The sequence below is a fragment of the Bombyx mori genome, chromosome 4, assembly GCF_030269925.1.
Source record: "Bombyx mori chromosome 4, ASM3026992v2".
In the NCBI taxonomy this organism is placed as follows: Eukaryota; Metazoa; Arthropoda; class Insecta; order Lepidoptera; family Bombycidae; genus Bombyx; species Bombyx mori.
This window is the reverse complement of record NC_085110.1, coordinates 1,302,383-1,326,721: the sequence shown is the minus strand read 5'-3', so window position 1 is coordinate 1,326,721 and position 24,339 is coordinate 1,302,383. Positions and strand designations below refer to the sequence as shown.

Below are 24,339 nucleotides of genomic sequence, written 5' to 3'. Positions count from 1 at the left end.
TTTATGAAAAATGATAATATGGAGTGAAATGAAATGAAAATGATTAATTTGAGAAATTAATCAACCGAGATGAAAAGATTAGCTAAAATGAGATGAGATGACTGAGACAGACTTTTTCAGTGGACTTCTTGTAGGATCCCGAGAGGTTACGTCCAGTGGCTTTGTTTTATTTTCCCACATTTGTGAACTTTCACACATATTAAACAGTTAACAAACCACCGTTATTACACATTTAAACTTGAAGAAACACTAAATAGACAAAATAAAACAAATCACACAACTTCACTCCTTGCCTTCGAAATTGTGTTTAAATTTTCAGAGAAAATAAGAAAATCTCATTAGATAATGGGCTGCAAATGTCTTGTTTCCTTTATAAAAGTATGAAAAAGTGACATTGATTGAATGTCATAGTGTGCCATAGACAATTTCTTGTGAAACATCTTGCTCGCTCTCTCGCTTCCATGTTTGTTCGTGGTCATTTTGGATTTCTGTTCTAGATTTTCCAGTTTTACATTTACGATTAATGATTATATTTGTTTAAGTGTGTAATTAATGATAATTTCGGTGTCACGGCGACTTCGTGAAGATCTGTCGCCCAAGAAAAAGTTCAGAACGGAGCTACAATAACAGGGAGGGTACGTCTTTCACATCCTTTTAATCAAGTAAATGCGTCATTTTATCGAATATTGTTGAAAGTGTGCACGAAACTTAAAGTCTTCGGGTAATTGTGTGGTGGTAAAGTCGGTAATAATTGCATTGTCTCGGTGATGATCCCATTAGAGTGATTTCGTGACGTTCAGCTGATTTTAGGAGGGCGTTGATTTAATAATTTTGTTAACTGTTAATAGGAAACACTGCGATACGAACAGAGACAGTTAGTGGTTAGTCATAACAACAGACACGTTACGGGGTTCGTATCCGATAAAAATATTAAAATGTACACATTTTTTTGTAATACGTGAAATGTGCCGAGCGCCTTACTGATAAGTGTCAGTATAGGATCTTTTGTTTCTTTGTGATTTCGCGACGATTAAATGTTCGAGATAACGTTGTTTACCGTTTTCATCCGATTTTCAACTTCGCCGTCATTGTGGCAAAGAGGTTTTATTGAATTGAAGAAAAAAATACAATGGCACAATAATTCCTTGTTCATGATCAGTGAATGCTTTTTTCTCGCTCATTAGTTGTTGATGGTCTCGAATTGTGTTTTTGTTGGTTTGTTAGTTGGTGAGTTTTTAATTGTTTTATTTTCTTTGTTAATGCTTAGGCTATCATCACTATTATGTCTATTAAGAAAGAGAAAGTGAGGCCTTCATTATCTGTAATTCAATTAACTCAGTCATATTAGCAAATTGATAAAGATATGAATGGATAGTAGAAATGTAAAATTGCATTGTTCAAAATGAAAATCATTTTCTATTAATCATTACAAGTATTAGTCTGAAAAATAGTTAATTTACTAAATTTATATTTATGTTCAAAGAAAAGTCAACGCACAAAGTGTAAGGGAAGTATTCTCAAAAACAAAGACATTTTGTAGAGTTGATGTTTCCCAAGGAGGCAAAGTAACTGATTTTTTTGTGCAATGTTGCAATATTAACAATCAATAAAAAAACCAGCTGATGTGTGTGGTCCATTGTTTTGTGTCATGAGGGTCAGGGGAATTTCTGACTTTGCTGTCGATTTATGCTACCATAATCACAAGTTACATTTTATTCAGTTAGATTGGTCTTACGAGTAGAATGCTTAATGATCTCAACATCACTCAGATTTGTTTCCTGTGTGCTATAAGTTATCTTTGTTTAAGATATTTAATATAACTCATCTGTCATCAATAAATACATTTTTTCTGTGATCACATTTTGTGTATGGTCTAAGAAGCTCTTTTGATTTAACTACCCTATTTATTTAAAATTATGGGTTAATGATCAGCATGAGTAGGTGGTTCTGTAACCGAAAAAGCACCATTGAGTTTTCAAGTCTTGTGTGAATTTGTATATATTTGTAGTGTAAAATATACACGTGCAATGTTGCATTTCTAAGTGTACAGGGATGACGACACCAGCCAGTACTTGTAGCTACTCTTTACTGACTGTTCTTTATCTCTCATAGAGACATATAATGACCAGACACTGATTATGCAGTAATTTTCACCTTGTAGCATAGATTGTGGAATTATGGACCTAGACTGGTGCACCATAGCAAAATTTAAATTTAATGTTAAGCTATTATATTTTTATTGTTACATTAGTGACAGTGTGAGTGCATAATTATTACATTTACTGTGATTTGTAGATAGATCTGCTTGGCTGTGTCCATGATTAATGGTGACTACTTACCATAAAGTAGATCATATGCTTGTCTGCCTACAAATAAATAAAAGCTGCTGGTCTATAAGTTTTATTACGTTTTATTGTTTAATTAAAACGCACTCATCTTTCAACACATTTTTTTATTATTTATTGAATGCAAAAATCAGCAATTACAGATCATTTAAGTTCGACGGAGTCTTAAGCTCTATCACCTAATGTGTATTACTGTCATAATTATGCACATATACAGATAAAAAAAAATGCACAAAAATATTCGATGTCATTGTGGCCTAGTGAATACAAAGCTCCATGTCTTCATATCAAGTGTTGTGATTATGCCGGTGTACAAATGTCGCTTGCAGGTACCAATTTTGAGAGATTCCATTAAAATACGTGCTTAACTCAGGCTCACAATTGACTTTCACAATAAAGGGATCATGAAATACTCAAGTCTTGAGATGGCTGTCTGCATTCACATGTATAGGTAACAACTTAAAGTCAGATGGGAGACCGTTCACTCGCCGTTCAAACAATAATAAAAAAAAAGAAAAATTAAAAACATGCTAAAACGGAGATTCTAATCTATAAAAAAATTCTTAAAACTTAGGTGTTATAATTCTCTTATCATTGTGAATGATATGATACCAAAAAGAGCTATTAACCTAAATTGAAATAAACATGAAGATGAACTGAATTGTCTGTATTTTATTGCAAAAAACTCTATGTTAACAAATTCAACAACACTAAGTCTAGTTTTCATTTTATCGATGAATTGAATGTAAAAAAAACTTGTTCCACTAACCATAATACTAGGTAACGTGCTTAATGTTGCTATTGGTATTGAAAATAAAAATTAGCTGATTTTTGTATTAAATTAAGTTAGCTGTCTGGTGGACTGCTCTAAGTTGTTACTACATCAGAGTACGCAATGCTGTGGAGCATATTGAACATGGTACTTTTAAGTTAATGAACATACCAGATGTTCAAGGTATTTAAATGAGAGCTGATAATACAACATCGATTAATAACAAAAAATAAGAAACTAAACCACAAGATATACTAGTATAGATTACATACTGTACATATATATTGAACACATAATTTTGGAGAATACAGAATGGATGGGAAAATATTAAATTTAACAAAGTTTAAGCCAATCAATTTTATCACAGTGAAAATTTAGTCTGGGCATTGTTCGGTTTAGTCAAACCAGCTACAAAAAGAAAACATTTCTAATATAATCACTAAGGTATTCCTCTATGACACATTATCTGTGTATCAACATGTTTGTCTGTAACCAGGGGCTTCTAACCTTGAAATAATAGGCTTATGTAATTTGAGCTAAAATAATTCTAATTCAGCTGTCTGGTTGGTATAATTTTTGTGTTGTTTTTATCTTTTTGATTAGATATTGAAGTTAATTTGATTTTAATGAGTTATTTAGTTAAAATATTATCAAGTTATAAATATTTAACATTTATATCAATAAGGAAGTGTAATAAGAAAATTGAATTAGGAATTGTTTGCTATATATATATAGTCCAGTTCATTAATTCGTTCGCCTTATTATTTTCGGAGTCATAGACGACAATACGCGTTATTATATTATATCTAGGGGTGAAATGTTATTTCGATTAAGCTACATTTTTGCAACTTTACAGAAAAAACATTAAAGTTTTAAATTTTGAAAAAAATATCTTCATAAAAAAACACTTCTTCAGCTATTTTAATGGGGTAAACTTATGTAATTGAAGTTAAATTAAAAACATCGAATTGTTGATACTAATACTAAATAAGGCGGACCTTTAATTAGACCAAAGATAAATGTCGCGTAATAAGCGAAATGTCGCTTATACCAAATAGTCTTTCACTCCTTGATTATATGTATGCTTATTGTTTAAAAAATCAATTATTTTTTCAACATGTATGTAATATAATAATAAATTTTGGGCCGGTTTGTCAAACTCAACGAACATTCGATGCTAATTGATATATTGAGAAGTTTCCTAGATTTTTTCAATATGTAGGCTTATACTTGAAAATGGACTCTTCACTATATGATAAGGTGTAATATCTCAAGAGGTGACGTTCGCAACTAATTATACTAGGTATTAAACAGAGAGGTGTTTATATTTTACTTTGTTGCAATGAAAATATTTTTAGAACCATTGTGTTTTGCAACCAGATGAAATGAAAAAAAAAACGACACTAAAAAGAGACATATATATAGGACTTAGAATGCGGGCTGATGGCATACTATATAGATAAGTTTTCACTTCTACTCGGAAATGAATCTTTGAACTGAAATGAGTAACAATATACATCTAATATACAGATGTACCTATATGTTTGTCTCTTCTCATTGTAGGCGATGAGATAAAATATGTACTTCGGAAATTTTCACTTTTATACCGTGTGAATTACACGTAGGTACACGTTTTTGTTTGGACTTGCAAGTGTTAGTGGTTATTGTGTTGCTTCAACAAACAAGGTGATGGCCTCGCATTTTTTTATTGCTTAGAAGGGTGGACGATCTCACAGCCCACCTGATGTTAAGTGGTTACTGGAGCCCATAGACATCTACAATGTAAATGCGTCACCCACCTTGAGATATAAGCTCTTAGGTCTCAGTTACAACGGCTGCCCCACCCTTCAAACCGAAATGCATTACTGCTTGACGGAAAATAGGAGGGGTGGTGATACCTACCCGTGCGGACTCACGAGAGGTCCTACCACCAGACTCACAAGAGGTCCTACCAGTTAATTATCAGATCGTATAATTGGATAATAATAAAATAGAGGTTCCTTACAGGATATGGCGACAAACAGGACCGGAGCCGCACAGAGGCCCAATGGCGCTCCACAGACAAAAGTCTGCCAGTTCAAGCTGGTGTTGTTGGGCGAGTCTGCGGTAGGCAAGTCCTCGCTGGTGCTCCGATTCGTCAAGGGACAGTTCCACGAGTACCAGGAGAGCACCATCGGGGCTGCGTTCCTCACCCAGGCCATTCGATTCGACGACACCACCGTTAAATTCGAGATCTGGGATACAGCTGGACAGGAGAGGTCAGTTGAGAGAGAGCATGCTAAAAATAATGACGTCATACTTCTACTTATCTCGGCACCGGTCTTACGCAACCGCCACTCAAATTGTTATGGTCTACCCACTAATATATTGTTAAAAAGCTGCCGAGCGTGAGCACACAACGCAAAACACGTTATAAAAAAAATAACCTTTACTCTGAGTCAGTCGAATAAAAATTGAAAACAATTGAAAACCGCGTTGTATAAAATTAATTCGACGATGCAAATTCCATCCTGAGATACGGAGTCAAAGTCTAAATTACGTTGCTGCACGGGTAATCCTCTTATCGGTCTAACAACTGCTAATTTCTTATCCGATCCAGGCGTTGGGAAAACGCAAAGTCGTCATTGCCCGAAACCGCCGATGTCTTGTCGGTTCTCGCAGATCCACTTTCGATGCTTTTAGACTCCTCAAGCACCGGTCACCGTCCTCGTCGATCGTTTCGATTACGACAAAGAGTTCGACGAGCGAATTAACCCATAGACACAGCCCACTGAGTTCCTCGTCGGATCTTCTCAGTGGGTCGCGATTCAGATCCGGTGGTAGATTCTGCGAGGCACTGCTCATGCTAAGTGTAGCGTAAGCTAGTGTTAGCAAATTCACTCAGTTGAGCCCGTGAGCTCACTCACCTGTCCGGACGTAGCTGAAATAGCCCCTTAGGCTACCGGTGATAAAGAAGGGGGAAAATTGCTGGATTGGTATTGATATATTATTGTCCTATTGCCCTATAATGCCCTGTAATAGTAACAAAGGATGACTCGATCGTTGTAAAAATGTGTGTAGCCTATCTACTGGTGGTACGGTGAGCCCGGCTGTGTAGGCTCCACCGTCCAGCCTATATCTTCCGCTCATTTTGATTTGAACGATGAGACAGCCGATAAACAATACAATAGAGACTTAGACCTCGTGTTGGTTCATTTGTGTTGGTCATAAATGACACTACCTACCTACCTACTCTTAATGTCTCTTCGCTTGTGTTGACCACAAATGAAGCTACTCTTAATGGAAAGATTACAGCTCCATATTAGCTCTGAAGGTGGTATAATTATGCGCCTATTAGATTTTTTTTTTTTTTTTTAATTGCTTTGATGTGTGGACGAGCTCACAGCCCACCTGGTGTTAAGTGGTTACTGGAGCCCATAGACATCTACAACGTAAATGCGCCACCCACCCCGAGATACAAGTTCCAAGGTCTCAGCATAGCTACAACGGCCACCCCACCCTTCAAACCGAAACGCATTACCGCTTCACGGCAGAAATAGGCAGGGCGGTGGCACCTACCCGTGCGTACTCACAATAGGTCCTACCACCAGTGATTACGCGAATTATAATTTTGCGGGTTTGATTTTTATTACACGATGTTATTCCTTCACCGTGGAAGTCAATCGTGAACATTTGTTGAGTACGTATTTCATTCGAAAAATTGGTACCCGCCTGCGGGATTCGAACACCGGTGCATCGCAACAACGAATGCACCGGACGTCTTATCCTTTAGGCCACGACGACTTCAAATATAAACAAATAAATATATTATTTGTGCGTTCAGTGGAAATAAATAACCGGTTGATTTTCTTTCATCCAGGTATCACAGCTTAGCGCCGATGTACTACAGAGGAGCCCAATCTGCTATTGTAGTATATGATATAACTAATCAGGTAAATATTATGCTTTTTTGCTTAGTAGACGCGTATTATGTGACCGTAATCTTATTAAAGGAAACTCAAAGACATTTCGTAACAGTCTTTTGAATTGAGTTAATTTTCGCGAGCTGTAGGTGTGTTTAATGCATCGTGTATCTAAAATACTTAAACTATTTTGTTGGACTTAACCTTTGTGGTGGAACACGCCCTTTCAGATCGCATGACTGGCGATTCGCGACATAAATAATGTTATATGAAATGTATGTTTTTTCACTACAGTACAAAGTTCTATAGTGCTTACAAAATGATAAAAAGTTTCAGTATGATAAAAAGTAAAAGCTTAATGGTAGGCAGCGGCTTGGCTCTGCCTCTGGCTTTGCTGACGTCCATGATCGACGGTGACCGCTTACCATCAGGTGGGCCGTATGCTCGTCTGCCTACAAAGGCAATAAAAAAAAGCTGCTACTGAAGCTTTATGCCCACGCTTCGGGACACCAGCTCCCAAACTTTGGGGCTTATAATTTTTTAATTAGATAATAGGAATCGCTGTACTTTAATGTACCGCAGTGAACATACCTAAGTTATAAGATACGATTTGATAATGTTAAGTTATTTTTAACTTGTGTACATTTTAAAAAGTTATGAGTGTTTAGTAGTAATAAAAATGGTTACTCATTATGGTAAGTAAGGAACAGTGATGGATTTAGGTTTGATGCCACCGTAGGCCCTGTTTATCGCGCCGCCCTTAATGTTAGAAAAAAATTGGTTTAAATTATTTTAAATTTTAAACATTAAACTGAACTCATTTTCAAAGGAGACTGCTGTCTTCTTTTCGTTACTAAAATTTTGGGCTCCCCAAATCAATGAGTTGGGATATTTAATAATAGTAATCATAGGAAATTGTTGTACGTTTTGTGGATGGATGTGTATGGGAGTTTTGTATAACGATGACTTAGGTCTGACCAGGGTGATAATAATATATGCCCGTGCCAAAATACGCGCGTGCCCCGGGCAATATACCGGTTTTTCGCTATGAATCAACCGATTCATGTTTTGATTTACGTTCGTTGACTGTTTAAAAACATTTCCGTTACATGTTTTAAAAAATTCGAGTTCTCTTCAGACATTAATTAGTTTTGAAGTTGATAGCAAAAAAAAAGTCAATGCTGTCAATGTTTAGCAAGTTTTTTTTTACAAAGTTTCGTGACATTTTTAGTTATGTTTTTTTTTTTTGCATAAATCGGTAGACGAGCTTACAGCCCACCTGGTTGTTAAGTGGTTACCGGAGACCATAGGCATTTACAACGTAAATGCCGCCACCCGCCTTGAGATATGAGTTCTAAGGTTTCAGTATAGTTACAACGGCTGCCCCACCCTTCAAACCGAAACGCATTACTGCTTCACGGCAGAAATAGGTAGGGTGGTGGTACCTACCCGTGCGGACTCACAAGAGTTCCTGCCATCAGTAAAAGTAAAGTACTAGTTCAGTAGTGGACTAGGTCAATAACACGTCGGTGATGTTTGCCGGGCGTTTAGCGACTCTGTCCCTAATACAACACTGACTTCGTCTCTCTCGAACGCGTCAATATCTGATGAGTGCGAGCAGGACAAATGGCAAGATAAATAGTGTTTTCACGTTTAGCAACGAAGCGTATCGAAGATTTAACATTCGTTCTTCAAGTCGTAACAAAATGAAATTGTTACGAAATTGAAACTTTTAATTATATAAGGCAAACTAGCTGTACCCGTCCGCTTCGCTGGGCATTTAAAATTAACATTATTATTTTTCAACCCCACAAAGATTCTCATCATTAACGACCCCGCAACTGGTGTAGGGAGTCGCAACACTCATATCAATATTAGCCTATCCATTAAGTACATGCATTTTCTACATGGATACCAAGTCTCAAGTCAATCGGATGCACGGTTCAGTAGTTATAACGGAACATCCGTAAAAACCACTAGATTTATATATTAGTATCTGATATTATTATCAATTTTATTTTGCATCTTATGAACATACTAGCGACCCGCCCTCGCTTCGCTTCAGAAACATTAAAACACACATGAAACCAAAAAAATAAAATAAAAAAAAGTAGCCTATGTTCATCAGGGACAATGTCGGCTTCTAATGGAAAAAGAATTTTTCAAATCGGTCCAGTAGTTTCGGAGCCTATTCGAAACAAACAAACAAACAAATCTTTCCTCTTTATAATATTTATTATTATATATTATATTATATTATATGAACATAAAACTGCAACAGAAGTTTGTCAGTAGATTGACGTTTTCTACAAAATAAGAAAGAAAGAAATCCTTTATTCGCCAAGCATAGTGAAAATGAGTTATTACATAAATTAAAAGCAGCGTGTATGCTTTGTCATTATTTGTCATGCGAATTTTAGTGCAGTGCATAATTAAATTCGAAGCATTTATTATTTACATCATTTTAATAACGGTTAAAATTCATTGAGACGGTTCCTTTCACGTATACTCGATACATTCAGATCGAATAAGTCATGTCTCGAGGACCGTATTTATGTTTTTGAGGTCTATTCGCCCCAGTAACCACTTACCACCAGTTTAGCCGTGAACTCGTATACCGATCTATCCAATAAAGTTCCGTCCCGCCAGACAGCTTATCAGTCAATAACTGTTGGCCAATTACCTTTATTTGTGTTTTTGTAAGTATTCATTGCGATGTTTTATTGACCTGTTTTATTGACGGACCATTGTAATCTTGTGTTTCATTATTGGATTAGATAAGTAGACGAAATCTAGTCTGCCTGGTGTTAAGTGGTCACCAGCGCGCAGGGGCACGCACTTTGCGGCGACAATGGGACGTGGTTGTCGCTTTTTTTATTGCCCTTGTAGGCAGGCGAGCATTCGGCCCACCTGGTGGTGAGTGGTGACTTTCGCCCATGGAATTCATCATGGACTTCAGACTTAACATGGAGTGAGAGCTCGTTTACCAGTATAAAGTTAGCAATTTCATAATTTATCACGGATGAATATCTTCTTACAAGTTACAGATCAAATACAAAGGTTTTTGTTTATTTGCAAATACAAATGTGTGACCCTCGACTCCTCGAAGCAGTGTCATCCCTTGTGTCCTGACGAGATTTGCTAGTTTATAATCCATTATATCGCGTCTTCAACACTGCTGTTCTTTTCTACCTATTCGCTGGTAGCCTAAGAGGCTATTCCAGTTACGTCCGGACGGATAAGTGAGCACACGGGCTGAACCTGAGAGGATTTGCTAACACTGGCCCTAGCAAGAGCAATGCTTCGCTGAATCTACCAACGGATCGCAATGCCACCTACTAAGAAGATCCAACGAGAAAACACAGCTGTGAAACAATGGCGCCTCCTGGTTCCGTAGGCGGGCCAGCTGTTATAGCAATGCAATGAAGACCTCAGTCTTTTGCCCAAACGTTGATGCGCATAGTGGCGTTCTCGTTAATAATTTAAAAAAAATATAACCATTTACGTCGTCGGCAGTACTACTATACCCCCACTATAATAATATTAACACCATTGTGTTGAGTGTGCGAACGAAATGAGTGATTTTGTTTATTCATCACTTTTTATCTCATTTAATTTTTATCGAAACAAACAATTGTCTTTTGTGACAGATAAATGATTTCGAGGAGTTCGTTAAACTGGCAAATCGCATAATGTTATGAGCGAATGAGAAAAAAAAAAAAAGATACTGCAATGTGACGTGTGAAGTTTCGGTTAACACGGGTCAGGGTCTAGAGCGTTCGCACAGAGTTGCCTCGTCGGCCACCGCCCACGTTTCGATAACAGCTTTAATTATAAAGTGTTAAACCAGTTTTATCTATTAGAAAAAAAAAAATGAACATATTCAAGTTGGACGTGCTAATGTCAGATGAACTAGTCGATCGTTGACCGATAAAATACCTACCGCATTATCGGTCCATAACATCAACGCGAGACAGTTTAGGAGAATATTTGTTATCACGAAAACTGAAATAAAAACAAATTGGACAATATTAATTTTGTTAAGCAATCGTCGTGTGAATGTCTTAACAGTCGGGTTAAAGGATTGACAGGTAACACACAGCATTTTGGGTATTGCACCGGTATACTGAGACCTCCAAGCGGAGTTTACCAGGAGTATTTTTTTTTATTTGATTGAAAGATTACTAGTGGCCCGGAGGCCTTTCTAGTTTCACTAGGCGAGCAAGGGCTCAGCCAGAAGGGGTGGAATTTGGTAACAGCTACCCGAGCGCTTCTAAAGGAGACCTAACAACTCACATGTAGCTGCTCCACGAATGAAACTACTACCGGATCGGAATCGCGACACGGTAGGAGTAGGACGCGTATTGTAAGCCATTCAAATGATGGGACGAACATTATGCGATTAAGATTTAGACATTCATTTTGTTATGTTTATTGGCGCTTACGACCACATAATACCAGATGTCGTCTGTCAATATACATCAATAAAAATGCTTATTATCGCTAATCGAAGCCCTCTACTCCTATTAGCTTTTTTCCAAAGGGTTTGTCATAGACATGACCATACCATCGCCTTAACGCTTAGCACAAAAAACATAATATATACATTATACCATAACAGAGCAATCAGAAGGTTACGTGTTCAGATAACGTCGGGATCATCAGTTTAGGGAAAAGACAACGGAACATTTTCCACCGACCTGATGAAATTGCTCGGTAGACCGACGGTCCGAATGTTATTGGGTGGAACTTGTATATGCAAGCAAATTTCATCTTGCACATCTCGTTAGCGCGATTCAGGCGTTTCTCAAATATCTTCTCTTCTATGATAACTACCCGCTAGAATAAGTATAAAAACAAATTTTCTAGAATACAGCGGTGGGTTGTAAATATGTATAGCTTTTCTATACGACCACAGTTGTCTGAATATATGCGACCTACGTTGGGGTAAGATGTTTCATCTTCGATTGATATTGTATTCAATACCTATATTTAGTGCCATTTTGATAACTCGTGTTTTCAATAACGTGTGCTATATCTATATATATATATATATATGTAAACGGATCGAATTGTTTTCAGTAACAAAGTCACATTGACGCTCTTAATATATAACGGCGGAAGGACGTAGGCTCAAACCTGATTTGCTGAAGGCACTACTTATGACGTCAATGTGACGTAACACGTGACGCGTCCACATTGCTGAGTTTTTTTTCTGTGGATAATTGGTTTACGCTAGAAGTTAGTGCGATGGTACGTAATGTAAGACGTGCTTGCAATACGTCATACCACCGTTTATTTTTATTGCATACATGTTCGATCGAGCTCACGGCCCACTTGTTATAAAGTGGTTACCGAGCCCGTAGATATTATAGAGCTCCCTTTGCTTTGAAGTCTTCGTGGCCTAAAGGATAAGACGTTCGGTGCATTCGTATCTAGCGATGCACTGATGTTCGAATCCCGCAGGCGGGTGGGTACCAGTTTTTCTAATGAAATACGTACTTCACAAATGTTCACGATTGACTTCCACGGTGAAGGAATAACATCGTGTAATAAAAATCGAACACGCAAAATTATAATTTGCGTAATTACTGGTGGTAGGACCTGTTGTGAGTCCACACGGGTAGGTACCACCACCACCCCGCCTATTTCGGCCGTAAAGCAGTAATGCGATTCGGTTTGAAGGGTGGGGCAGCCGATGTAACTATACTGAGACCTTAGAACTTATCTCAAGGTGGGTGGCGCATTTAAGTTGTAGATGTCTCTGGGCTCTAGATGTCTACGTGAATGATGGTGAATGGCTACCGTCGCCCATGGACTTCAGCAATGCCAGGGGCAGAGCCAAGCCGCTGCCTGTCAATTCCCGTTTGTCATAGAAGTATCTCAGAGATTGCTGCTGCCACGTGCTCGTCTTTTACGACGTTCATGGGACGAAATAGGGTGTTACTATTCTAGGCCAGACAGACAGAAAGTCGAGATATCATTTATATATAAGTCTCTTACGTGTATTTTCCACGTCTATAACTTGGTTCGTTGAATGTGGAAACGTTTGGTAGCATAATGAATATCGTGTGTATAGGTGTGTCTTGTGAGGTCAAGGGCACCCGTTCCGACTTCCCCGACAGACGGGCCGGTACTGATAGCGCCGTTATCACGTAAATGTAGCACGCACGGTCTAGTCAATGGACCGATATCGGCTGTCCGCCCGCTGTGGAGTTCAAATTCATTTATGTCGGAGGAGAGACGCGGTCCTAGTTCTCTCAAGCTGTTAATGGAGCTTATGAGTAGCTAACGCGATGCTAACTTCCACCCTAACTCTTACAAGGTGGACGTGTCAGCATCAGTCAGTATATATTTATTTAAATTTTTTTTTATTGCTTAGATGGGTGGACGAGCTCACAGCCCACCTGGTGTTAAGTGGTTACTGGAGCCCATAGACATCTACAACGTAAATGCGCCACCCACCTTGAGATATAAGTTCTAAGGTCTCAAGTAAGTTACAACGGCTGCCCCACCCTTCAAACCGAAACGCATTATTGCTTCACGGCCGAAATAGTATGTAATAATAAAATAAATTGTATTCACATAATTAAGTAAACCATAGCCGCCTCAGGATCAAATCATAATAATATCGAGGGGTAGACATTTTTTTGTTTAAGCGACATTTTTGCAACTTTACAGGACAATCATTAATAAGTTAAGATTTAGAAAAAATATGAAAACAAAAAAAATAATCTTCAACTATTTGAATAGAGTAAACTTATTTGAAGTTCAATGAAGAACATAAAATTGTTGATGCTAATACCAAATAAAAGGGACCTTTAATTACAAAGACAAATATCACCCCTATCATCAATTTAATCCTTCGATATAGTCGCCCGAGTAATTTGGTTATTATACGACGGTAAAACATCAATTAGGCCAACAAACAAACATATATAATGACTGCTCTTGACCCCTAAGTCGGGACCGTCACACACACACACGAGGTGTGGTCCAACTGTTTGTTGCCGACGAGTTTGCTTTACGAAAAACTTGTGTTAACCCCTTTGCCGTGTCTGCGTGTCGTCTATAATCTATATTAAGCTAACTACTCTGTAATTTTAACATGTCTCTAAAAACGATTTTACGAGGGAAAAAATCCCCGCTTCTTTACCTACTTCATTTTAATTTAATCAACTTTCTTACTTCAATGAATTTATCAAAAATACAAAACTAAACATCTCTAAACAAACTATTTTACAAATATTAAAGAAAGTTTCATAAGAAAAACAACGGGATTTCGTTGTATCATCAGATAAAACTTGTAACAAGCTATTAGTTGAAATAAATATGAAATATTATGTAAATAATTTATGAATATATGTTATAACATATAAATATGAAATAATTTATGAAAGTCCTGATTCAGCGCGTTACACTATTTTGATGTTGTTTGTACATATAAATTCCCAGTTCTTATTATTACAATCATATATTTATATAGAACTGGGAACAAATCACGCACGGTCAACCGGTCCCAATTTAAGATTCCCTGGGTACCAGAGATTGATAAACATCCGGTTCTTTTTTAAATGGCTTAGGTTTATGCACGAGCTCACGGCCCACCTGATGTTAAGTGGTTACGGGAGCACGTAGACGTCTACAAAGTTAATGCCGCCATCTACCTTGATATATGAGTTCTAGGGTCTCAGTATAGTTACAACGGCTGCCCCATCCTTCAAACTGAAACGGATTACTGCTTCACGGCAGATATAGGCGGGGTGGTGGTACCTACCCGTGCGGACTCACAAGACGTCTTACCACCACTAATTACGGAAATTATAATTTTTAGTACTGGTATATATGTTTAAATATAATATATACATATATAAATAAACGACCACTTAAGGAGCAAACAAACCCGTTCATCACACGAATGTTTGCCCGATGTGGAAATCGAACTCACGACCCTCGGCGCGACAGTCAGGCCCTCTGACTACTGCACCGCCAAGTCATATTAGACACTAGCTGGCCTGGCAAACGTTTTGCCATATAAATTATTTCTAGGAAAAATAAATAAACTAGATACCGACTGCAGCGCCATCTGCCGGGCTGATTTGTAAATCTAAACCATTCTCGAATCCACCTGAAGGTACACAGAACAGTTCATTAAAATCGGTCCAGCCGTTTAGGAGGAGTTCCGTGACAAACACACGCACAGAAGCAATATATATTAAGACTAGCTGACCCGGCAGACTTCGTAGTGGCTCAATCGATAAATAAAAGACCTAAACTTTTGTATAAAATAAACTTAAAACAAACAAAAGGAATCCGTCCGACGGGGGCCACATCAAAGGGAAAACAAAATTGTTATTTTTATTTCATTCCGCTGCATTTTCATATGTATCTACCTTTTAAACCTTCTCTGGACTTCCACAGATAATTCAAGACCAAAATTAGCCAAATCGGTCTAGCCGTTCTCGAGTTTGAGCGAGACTAACGAACAGCAATTAATTTTTATATGTATTGATTATAGATTATAAATATTAAAACGTGAATGCTAAGTGTGTGTGAACGTAATTACCCACAAACATAGTTTATAAGCGATATATATTTTTATCAATGTAAACGACCTGAGTCTGGTAACGTCGAGTGTATCTGCTATAATAAATACGACAATGAGTTCGTTGGTTCGTGATTATACGTACAGCGTCAGAGCCCGCACCACCACCTATTTCTGCCGTGAAGCAGTAATGCCTTTCGGTCTGAATGGCGGAGCAGCCGTTGTTGAGACCTTAGAACTCATATCTCAAGGTGGGTGGTGGCATTTACGCTGTAGATGTCTATGGACTCCGGTAACCACTTAATACCAGGTGGGCTGTGAGCTCGTCCATCCATATATGCAATAAATAAAAAACAAATGTTCATAGATCAGAGAGGGACACAAGCAACATGTGTTGTGTTTCATTCTTGTTTGAATCGTCACGAAACATATTTCAATTTGGATCACGGGTGAACATACAGGGTGTTAGTAGTAGTAAAGTGGTTACAATATGTTGGCTGACTCGATGGTGGAGTATCTATTTATTGCCCCTGACTGATGAGCCGAGAGTCAATTCCCACCTCGAGCCAAATATGCGATAAACATGTTTACTCTTTGTCTGGATTTTATGTATGGTATGGTTTTATCTATACTAATATCTAAATCTACAGTGGTTTTTACGGATGTTCCGTTATAACTACTGAACCATGCATCTGATTAAATTGAAACTTTGTATCTATGTAGTGTTACATGTTAGTGTTGGACTCCCCAATAAATTAACAAGAAATAATAATGTTAATTTTAAATGCCCAGCGAAGTGGGCGAGTACGGCTAGTTAGTTATATTTATAAATAATAAAATAAACATACTTTTATTTATTGCTTTTACATGTTACAATGTCAAAGAAAGAACAGTGTGTATACAGAATTTTTCACTAATTCAATTTATACTTTAATATAATTTAGTTTTGTTTCAATATAGTTTTTACTATGTTTAATCATGGTATTATAAAGTATTTACGTCAGTCTCTGGTTTCAATAGTTCAGAGAATGCTAGTTTGGGACCAGATGATCGTGTGGTACTCTGATGACAATTTTCATTTGAAATTAATTTTGTTACTAACTTATTAGAAATACTATCAATAAATACAATATAAGGTAATATAATAATATATTACTAGCCGTACTCGCCTGCTTCGCTGGGCATTTAAAATTAACATCATTATTTATTGTCATTATTATTAGGGAGTCCAACGCTCACATAAATATTAGCCTATCCATTAAGTACATGTATTTTCTACATGGATACAAAGTTTCAAGTCAATCGAATGCATGGTTCAGTAGTTATAATGGAACATCCGTAAAAACCACTGAAATCAGAATGTAATTTTTCTAGATAATTGCGATCTAATTTAACATTTCTTCTTGATTTATTATTCCAGGACACATTCGGTCGCGCCAAGAACTGGGTGAAGGAACTCCAACGGCAGGCCTCTCCGTCGATAGTGATCGCTCTGGCGGGCAACAAGAGCGACCTCGCAGCCAAGCGCATGGTCGAGTTCGAGGAGGCGCAGGCCTACGCAGACGAGAACGGGCTGCTCTTCATGGAGACCAGCGCCAAGACGGCCATGAACGTCAACGATATATTCCTCGCTATAGGTACCTACATCATATCAATTCAACTACATCATATCAATTTTTGGAACAAACATAGGCTTGCGTTGCCGGCGGCTCGAATTAAGAAAATAAGCAACTCTTTTAGGGGGCTGGGTGTACAGCTTTTCAACAAGATCCCACTAAACGTTCAACTACTACCTGTTCATAGATTTAAGAAAACTGTTAAGGAACGTTTGTGCAACAAGGCATATTATAAAGTTAAGGATTAGTTACTAGATGGCACTACGTGGGAATGAGGCGCTCGCTCCTGGCCTTTTCATTTTTCATTATTATTATTATTTTTTTAATAGTATTTTTTTTGACTTGTTTTTTCTTTTATTGTGAATATTTCTATTTATTTAAAAAAAAGAAAATATTTGAGAAAAAACAAAAAAAAAAGGCCGCTGAGTTTGTTTCGCCGGTTCTTCTCAGGACTGTGGCTTTTTTTGGAACCGGTGGTAGAGTTAACATTGTTATTTGTATTTTGACATTCAACAAGTGTGTCATACTGGCATCTAAGTTGAAATAAATGATTTTGAATTTGAATTTGAATTTGAATTCTCAGCTATCAATATACATTTAAACTAACCCATAGACACAACCCAGTGAGTTTCTCGCCGAATCTTTTTAGTGGGTCGGGATTCTGATCCGGTGGTAGATTCAGTGAAGCACTCACTACTCTTGCTAGGGCTAGTGATAGCAATTCTCTCAGGTTGAGCCGGTGAGCTCACCCACCCTTCCGGTCGTAATAGGTAGGGAAAAAAAAGATTTTATTATAGTATTGTTTGTAGTGCATTAGAAAAGGATCATTTTAAAATATCCGTTTCAATTATTGCAAACATCATATCGTCTTCTCGCATTAAAACTGTATAATCTCAAAACTTGCTAAATTTTACAGGACAGTGTTTTAAAGGTTTAACATATTATATTTTTAATATTTTATTTTGTAGTTTTTACCAGTTACATTATCTGTCTTTTAAAGTAAGATAGAATTATGTATAAATTTTGTTAATAGCAGTCAAAATATAGGTAAACTAAAAAAAAAACTAAAACTAAACTACGTTCTTTTGACAGTATTTATGAGAAAAATACTGGTGATACCAAATTATTCCGCAACTCAATTTCGAATATTTTTGGAAATTGTACACTCTTAATGCGAATAGACGATATTTATTCAACTTGAGTTGTTGAAGGAAATGTTGTACACAAATGTTGAAGTGTATTTGTTCGTTACAGCGAACAAGTTACCAAAGAGCGAGGCGGGGGCGGCGGGCGCGGCGGGGGGCGGGCGGCGCCTGGCGGACGGCGAGCAGCCGCGACCCTCGCAGTGCTGCAAGTGATACGCGGGGGGACACGTGTACGTACCGCACGCACGCGCCGCACGCACACACCGCACGCACGCACACACCGCGTCACTAGCTATACTTTTTTTAAGTGATTTCATGACCTGGTAACTAAGACCTTTAGGTCAAGATTCGCTATACGATACTCAAACGTGCAGTAGTTACGCGGCAAAAAAAATTATCGAAACTACTGGCTACACTGCGCGTGACGTCATTCGGAGCCATGGTAACAGATGAGCACAGATCGCTAAAAAACAAAAGCTCGCACCGTGTACTGTGATTGGTGTAATGTTTGGCATGAAGAACGGTTAAAGTTATTTTTTTGGTAAAATGATTTTGTTCCGCCACAAGTAGCTCAGTGAAGCAACACGCACGCCACAGACCACGTACGAAGCAGACACGCACTTACACACATATAAACTTATTATTCTATATAATATTATGTCAACATTCGTTATGAACTTAACAAATATTAGTCTATCTTCGCACATACTCTGGCTGAGTCTAGTACTGTCATTCGGGGTAAATATATTTTGTTTTCTATAGATAACAACATCTGTAGTAGTCAATTCAAATAAATTTTAATTGTATTTATTAATTGCGCAAATTAATGGATTTTTGATGGTTGGAAATTTTAGTACGATACTCAGCCTAAAATTTTATAATAATACAATAATTTTCATTTCCAGTCGAGTAGTTATTGATGCTTGAATGAATAAATAAATAGACAAAACTATAGAGTCTTGTGATGTCCGGCTAGGTACACTTGAAACCATTAAATTTGAATTTTGTAAGAACGCTCGTCAACACAACCTTCAGCTCAACCTCTGTACGGAGCTAATAAGATTCTTTGTAATATTATTATTAGATTATTTTATATGATTTAAATTGAGTTTTTAATAAACATTCCAGCTGGGTGCGGGGGCGGCGGCCGCGGCGTACGCGCTATGATACACAACACACACACACATGTATAAATATATAACATATACGCGTTAAATTTATTTATATATTTTATTTACTAACAGCAATAAAATATATTATTATAATAGTACCATAAAATTATCTAGGATAAATAAATTAAGATAATTAAAAAAATTTAATAAAAAAATACTAGCGATTTAATTCAATAGTGGCACAAGGTTCAGTTTACAGCGGACAATCGTGGTTTTCAATTTCTAATATAAAATATATATAAATATTATTTTTTTTAATTACCAAAAATATAAATATAATTACCGACCGAAAAGTCGATGTCTGAACATCCAATAAGTGGTTAACATTAGGACATTGATACATTTTTCAGAGTCTGTAATTTATCTTTATTTCGGATTTCTGATAAATGACTTAAATCGGTTGTCTGTTCTAGATATATAAATTCTGTATTAACATTTGCGACCTATCGCCTATTAATTTATTTTTGGTAATTAAAAGTTAACAGTATAATTATTATATTGAATGAAAACCAAACAACGTATTATGTACTTTAAGGCGCTGGTTATAAGGACTCAATATGTGCGCGCACTAATAATATCACTTGTGTACATTCTTGTATTACTATTGATTACAGTCCAGAGTATTGCGTCTACTGAGTAAATTTGGCTTTAGCATTTATGTTTTTGAGTTTTTTTTTTTACATAATTGTTTTTACGTTAAAAGTATATTAATGTGATCATCATTAATGAATCATAGTTGGGTACGGACGCGTTGGCGTAAAAAAATAATATAAAGATATATTATTATTATATATAAAAAAAAGTGAAACATTCAATGATACTAGATTTTAATGGAAACTTATTTGTAATTATTAACGAGGTGTAATAGAATATTAATTTTATTATTAAAAAATATATAATAATAAAATGTAAAAAAAAAAACGTATATCTAATTTTTATTTCTGGCAAACGCATACACGGTATGTATGTATGTGTGCATTACCGCTTTTAAACCGATCGGTCTCTGCTTGGTCTTTAATTAAGAGATATAAGCGACCGGCATTTAGTTGTATGAATATAAGTATCACACAATGCTATGTTTTAAATGATAGAAGAAACATGACTTATTAAATCGAACATGTAGAGACACTAGCGACATCTATTGATCACAATCGGAACTGCTGTATCGTGGTGGGCAGCCCTGCTATAATCATAAGAACTTGCTAATTTCTGTACGAGGAAACATTAGCCACTTGGCGATATAAGATTAGAACTACATGCGTTATGTAGTGGTTTTTCTTTCGTTTTTAACTTTACAATAAACTGATTACTATCTCTACGCTCTCGTGATATCTGTACTACACGCTTCTTTTAAATCTTGCCCAGTTTTATATACTGCTTTGATGTAGCTGAATTTCTATAAAAACTACGTTAATACCCTACGGAGAATGGTACACTGGGTTTGTGCCCGACTCTAAAGTATTTTATTTCCTTTCTGCGACAGCCCTAAAGGTTTACCTTTTACTTTTAATCTAAAAGCTAAACCAATTCGCGTTATTCGCTATTACCGCCTATGTCATTCACTCTTCATTTAACACATTATAAAAGGGTGATACAAGAAGACCTTTTAGTAAAAGTGAATTATACCTCTGATCGTATTTTTTTATGTCATTAATAGAATTTGTTTGGAACAATTTTACAAATTTGTTACGTAATCATTAAAAAGGTATTGAGGTTGCACACAACAGTGGGGAATTGTAAATGGTTATCGCGCGTGGAGTTAGCGTTGATTTTTCCAAGGGGTGTCGCGGTCGCAGTTTTGTGTTATTGTAAATAACGATTTTGTTCAAACAAAACTTTGGCACGGTCTTTATCCTACACTCTGTGTAGGTCAATGTGTGTTCGAAGTATTCCTGCATCGAATCTTATGCTTGTCCACTGCTCTATTTGTCTTGTGTCGCTACTGAATCAGTCAAGTAAATAGTGTTTTTCTAGCATCTATTACGCGTAGTAGTAATCGATAATGTTTTTTTTTGTTTGTTTGTTGTATAAACTACAATTAACTGTTTTATAGGCCTTAGTTGGGAAAAATATACAAAAATTTGTTTCTTGTAAAGCACGAATATATTATATGATCGTATCGCTTTCCCTCACATTGAGATGTGCTGAGTGAGAAATCTTCTCTTTTAATTATACATTTTAAATATGAACTGAAAGGTGAAGTTGTCGCCTTTAAAAAAAAAGTCAATATTTTTCCCAATTAAGAGCATAATATATAATAATATGATAAGTATATATGTTCGGAATAAGCCGGAAGTAGTGCAGTAAATTCTATGGAATGCATACATAATATATTATTATATAATCATACCATAGTTTTTTAATCATTAGTTTATTTGTCTATGGTCCTGACCCCCGACCATAGAGAATCAAATTATAAGATCATATACATGAAAATCGTGGTGAAGGTGCATTTATCTTTAAATCGTTATGTCATTAATATTACAGTAAATTAAAAATAATTTCATAATTTCAAAGTTTGGTCCTTGTAATCTTTCACTTTAACTAAATTTTAATAATCATTGTTTATAAGCCTTTGCTTGTTCGCAATCTATTTGTAAATCACTTTTTGTTTGGACCAACTAGATAAAAGGAACACTTTGTTTTAGGTCTTTAGATTATCTTTGCGCGTAGCTCGTAACTATGGTTTTAATTTTTTTCTTTTTTGTTTGCAACACGGCGAGAGTCAAACGTCTTTCAGAATTTTCCGTTCGTTTGTAACGAATGAAAAGTGCATTAAAACACAATTGTTAATTGAAAATAACTCCTTAATTTCCACTTCTCATTTAGAAGTTTATGGTAAAATTATTACTAATAATAAATGTTATATATTATGTATTATGTACAGTTTATAAATGTTCAAAATGAACGAATGAAAATTTTTCGTATGTTTTTTTTAATTGTCCATTTTGAAGAAAGGTTTCCCTTCGTCCTTTTTTTTGTTAATCGCATTCCATATGAGGATTTTTACGATGGCGCTATGAACTATTTAGCAGATTTGTGTTTAAATAATTTTAAACGCTAATTTTTATTATTTTATTGTTGTATAATTTTTTCATGATACCTTTTTAATTTTCAAAGCACACGTTTAGGAAAAATCCTTTTACTACACATTTACGTATGGGGAAAATTTCCTTCTGACGTTTAAGACACAATTTAATTTCTTTCTAAAGTAAGGCCAACCAGACGAGATAAAAATGTAAACAAAGTTTCAGGAGTAAAAAACATTTTTATTTAAATAAATGATTACAAAGTTCGAATTTTAATCGCTGTCATCTGTACTAGACAAAGATGATTCGTCGGAAGAGTCCGAGTCAGCTGTGTTTATGATAAAACTATCTATTGTATTATCAATCATGTTGTCAATATTGCTATAAAAATTGTCCTCGACTTTTATAACATGATCCACACAATTTCGCCATTTATCAGCAGATACACGTTGGATCCCAAAATGTTGATTCCAACTTGTTCACAAAATGGCGGACCAAATGTTGACAACTGCGGTACTCAGTGCTTTCCTGTACCACGAAACACAACGACAGCTGTTGTCGACCAACTGACGCCATAACTGCGCGTACGAGTGATAAGGACAGAGATAATAATCCCTCGCTATCGCAATGTAACTCAGTAACGGTCCGCTTGTTTACGTTTATTATCTCGCCTGGTTGGCCTAAGTTTAGAAACTGTGACTAAAAACTTCTGAATCATGCTCCTTTAAAAAAAATCGCTTTTGTAAATGAAATGTTTTAGATGATGCTAAAAGTTTTGAATAAACTTAAAAACAAGTAACACATAAGGTCCCTGAGTAAACTCCCCGTGGGTAAATGAATAAAGTTTTTGATTAGTTTCACTGATCACTATTTACACTTGCTTTAAAGATAGAAATAGTGAGGGGAAAAAAAAACCTAATTTTAACCAGATTAGAGATAGGATGATTTCAATCCCTTAAAAGTTATTTAATTCTGACTTGTTGAGGCCCATAAGCGTAGAATGATCTGTTTATTTAGAATCATTTCAAAGTTGAACATCTAAAGTCTGGTAGATCTCTGTGTCGCCGTGAAGACTCCGGTTCAGGTCACTCAGACAACAGAAGGTTTGGGCCACACTGTTAGTGGGTCGAAGTTAATGGTTCTGGAATCTGTTGATGGCCGATTGTTAATTTAGAATTTCGCTTTATGATTTAAATAAACCGATGCATAGAACACAGGAGAGTAGTAGATTTATACGCCTCACAAGATCATAATGTATGTTTTGTATTGTGTAAATATTTTGGATTTACTAAGATTATTATATTGAATAAAAAAATATTGTAAATGATACAAAAAAAAAGGGATGTCGTTTTATTTATTTGTCCTTTCTCGTTTAAATTTGTCGTGTTATTGTGTCGATGTTGATATATAGATTTTTGGACTTAAAAGTTATTGGAAATACGTATCTCTGCTAATCTCAAGTACTTATCGGAGGAATCTTTACCAGGGGCAGTTTTTCAAGTGATACTTGGTTGTTGCCCGATGTTGACGAAGATTAGGCAAAAATGTTTTGAACTGGTAGTAGGACCTCTTGTGTGAGTCCGCGCGAGTAGCTACCACCACCCTCCCTATTTCTGCCGTGAAGCAGTAATGCGTTTCGGTTTGAGGGGCGTAGCAGCCGTTGTAACTATACTGAGACCTTAGAACTTTTTCAAGGTGGGTGGCGTATTTAGGTGGTAGATGTCTAGGCTCCAGTAACCAGTTAACACCACGTGGGCTGTGAGCTCGTCCACCCATCTAAGCAATAAAAAAAAAGCTAAATTTACAACGATCA

General features: G+C 36.4%; 1 protein-coding gene across 5 annotated transcripts; it reads left to right on the top strand.

Annotated features, from left to right (window-relative positions):
• Positions 1-422: 422 nt before the first annotated feature.
• LOC733058 (small GTP binding protein RAB5) lies at positions 423-23,865 on the top strand. Of its 5 annotated transcripts, none has more exons than XM_012692867.4 (6): positions 425-635; positions 5,125-5,375; positions 6,977-7,049; positions 16,985-17,201; positions 18,435-18,555; positions 19,454-23,865. In XM_012692867.4, the coding sequence occupies exons 2-5, from the start codon at positions 5,128-5,130 to the stop codon at positions 18,536-18,538; spliced, it is 642 nt and encodes a 213-aa protein (XP_012548321.1). In that variant the 5' UTR covers positions 425-635; positions 5,125-5,127; the 3' UTR covers positions 18,539-18,555; positions 19,454-23,865.
• The last annotated feature ends 474 nt before the right edge of the window (positions 23,866-24,339 follow it).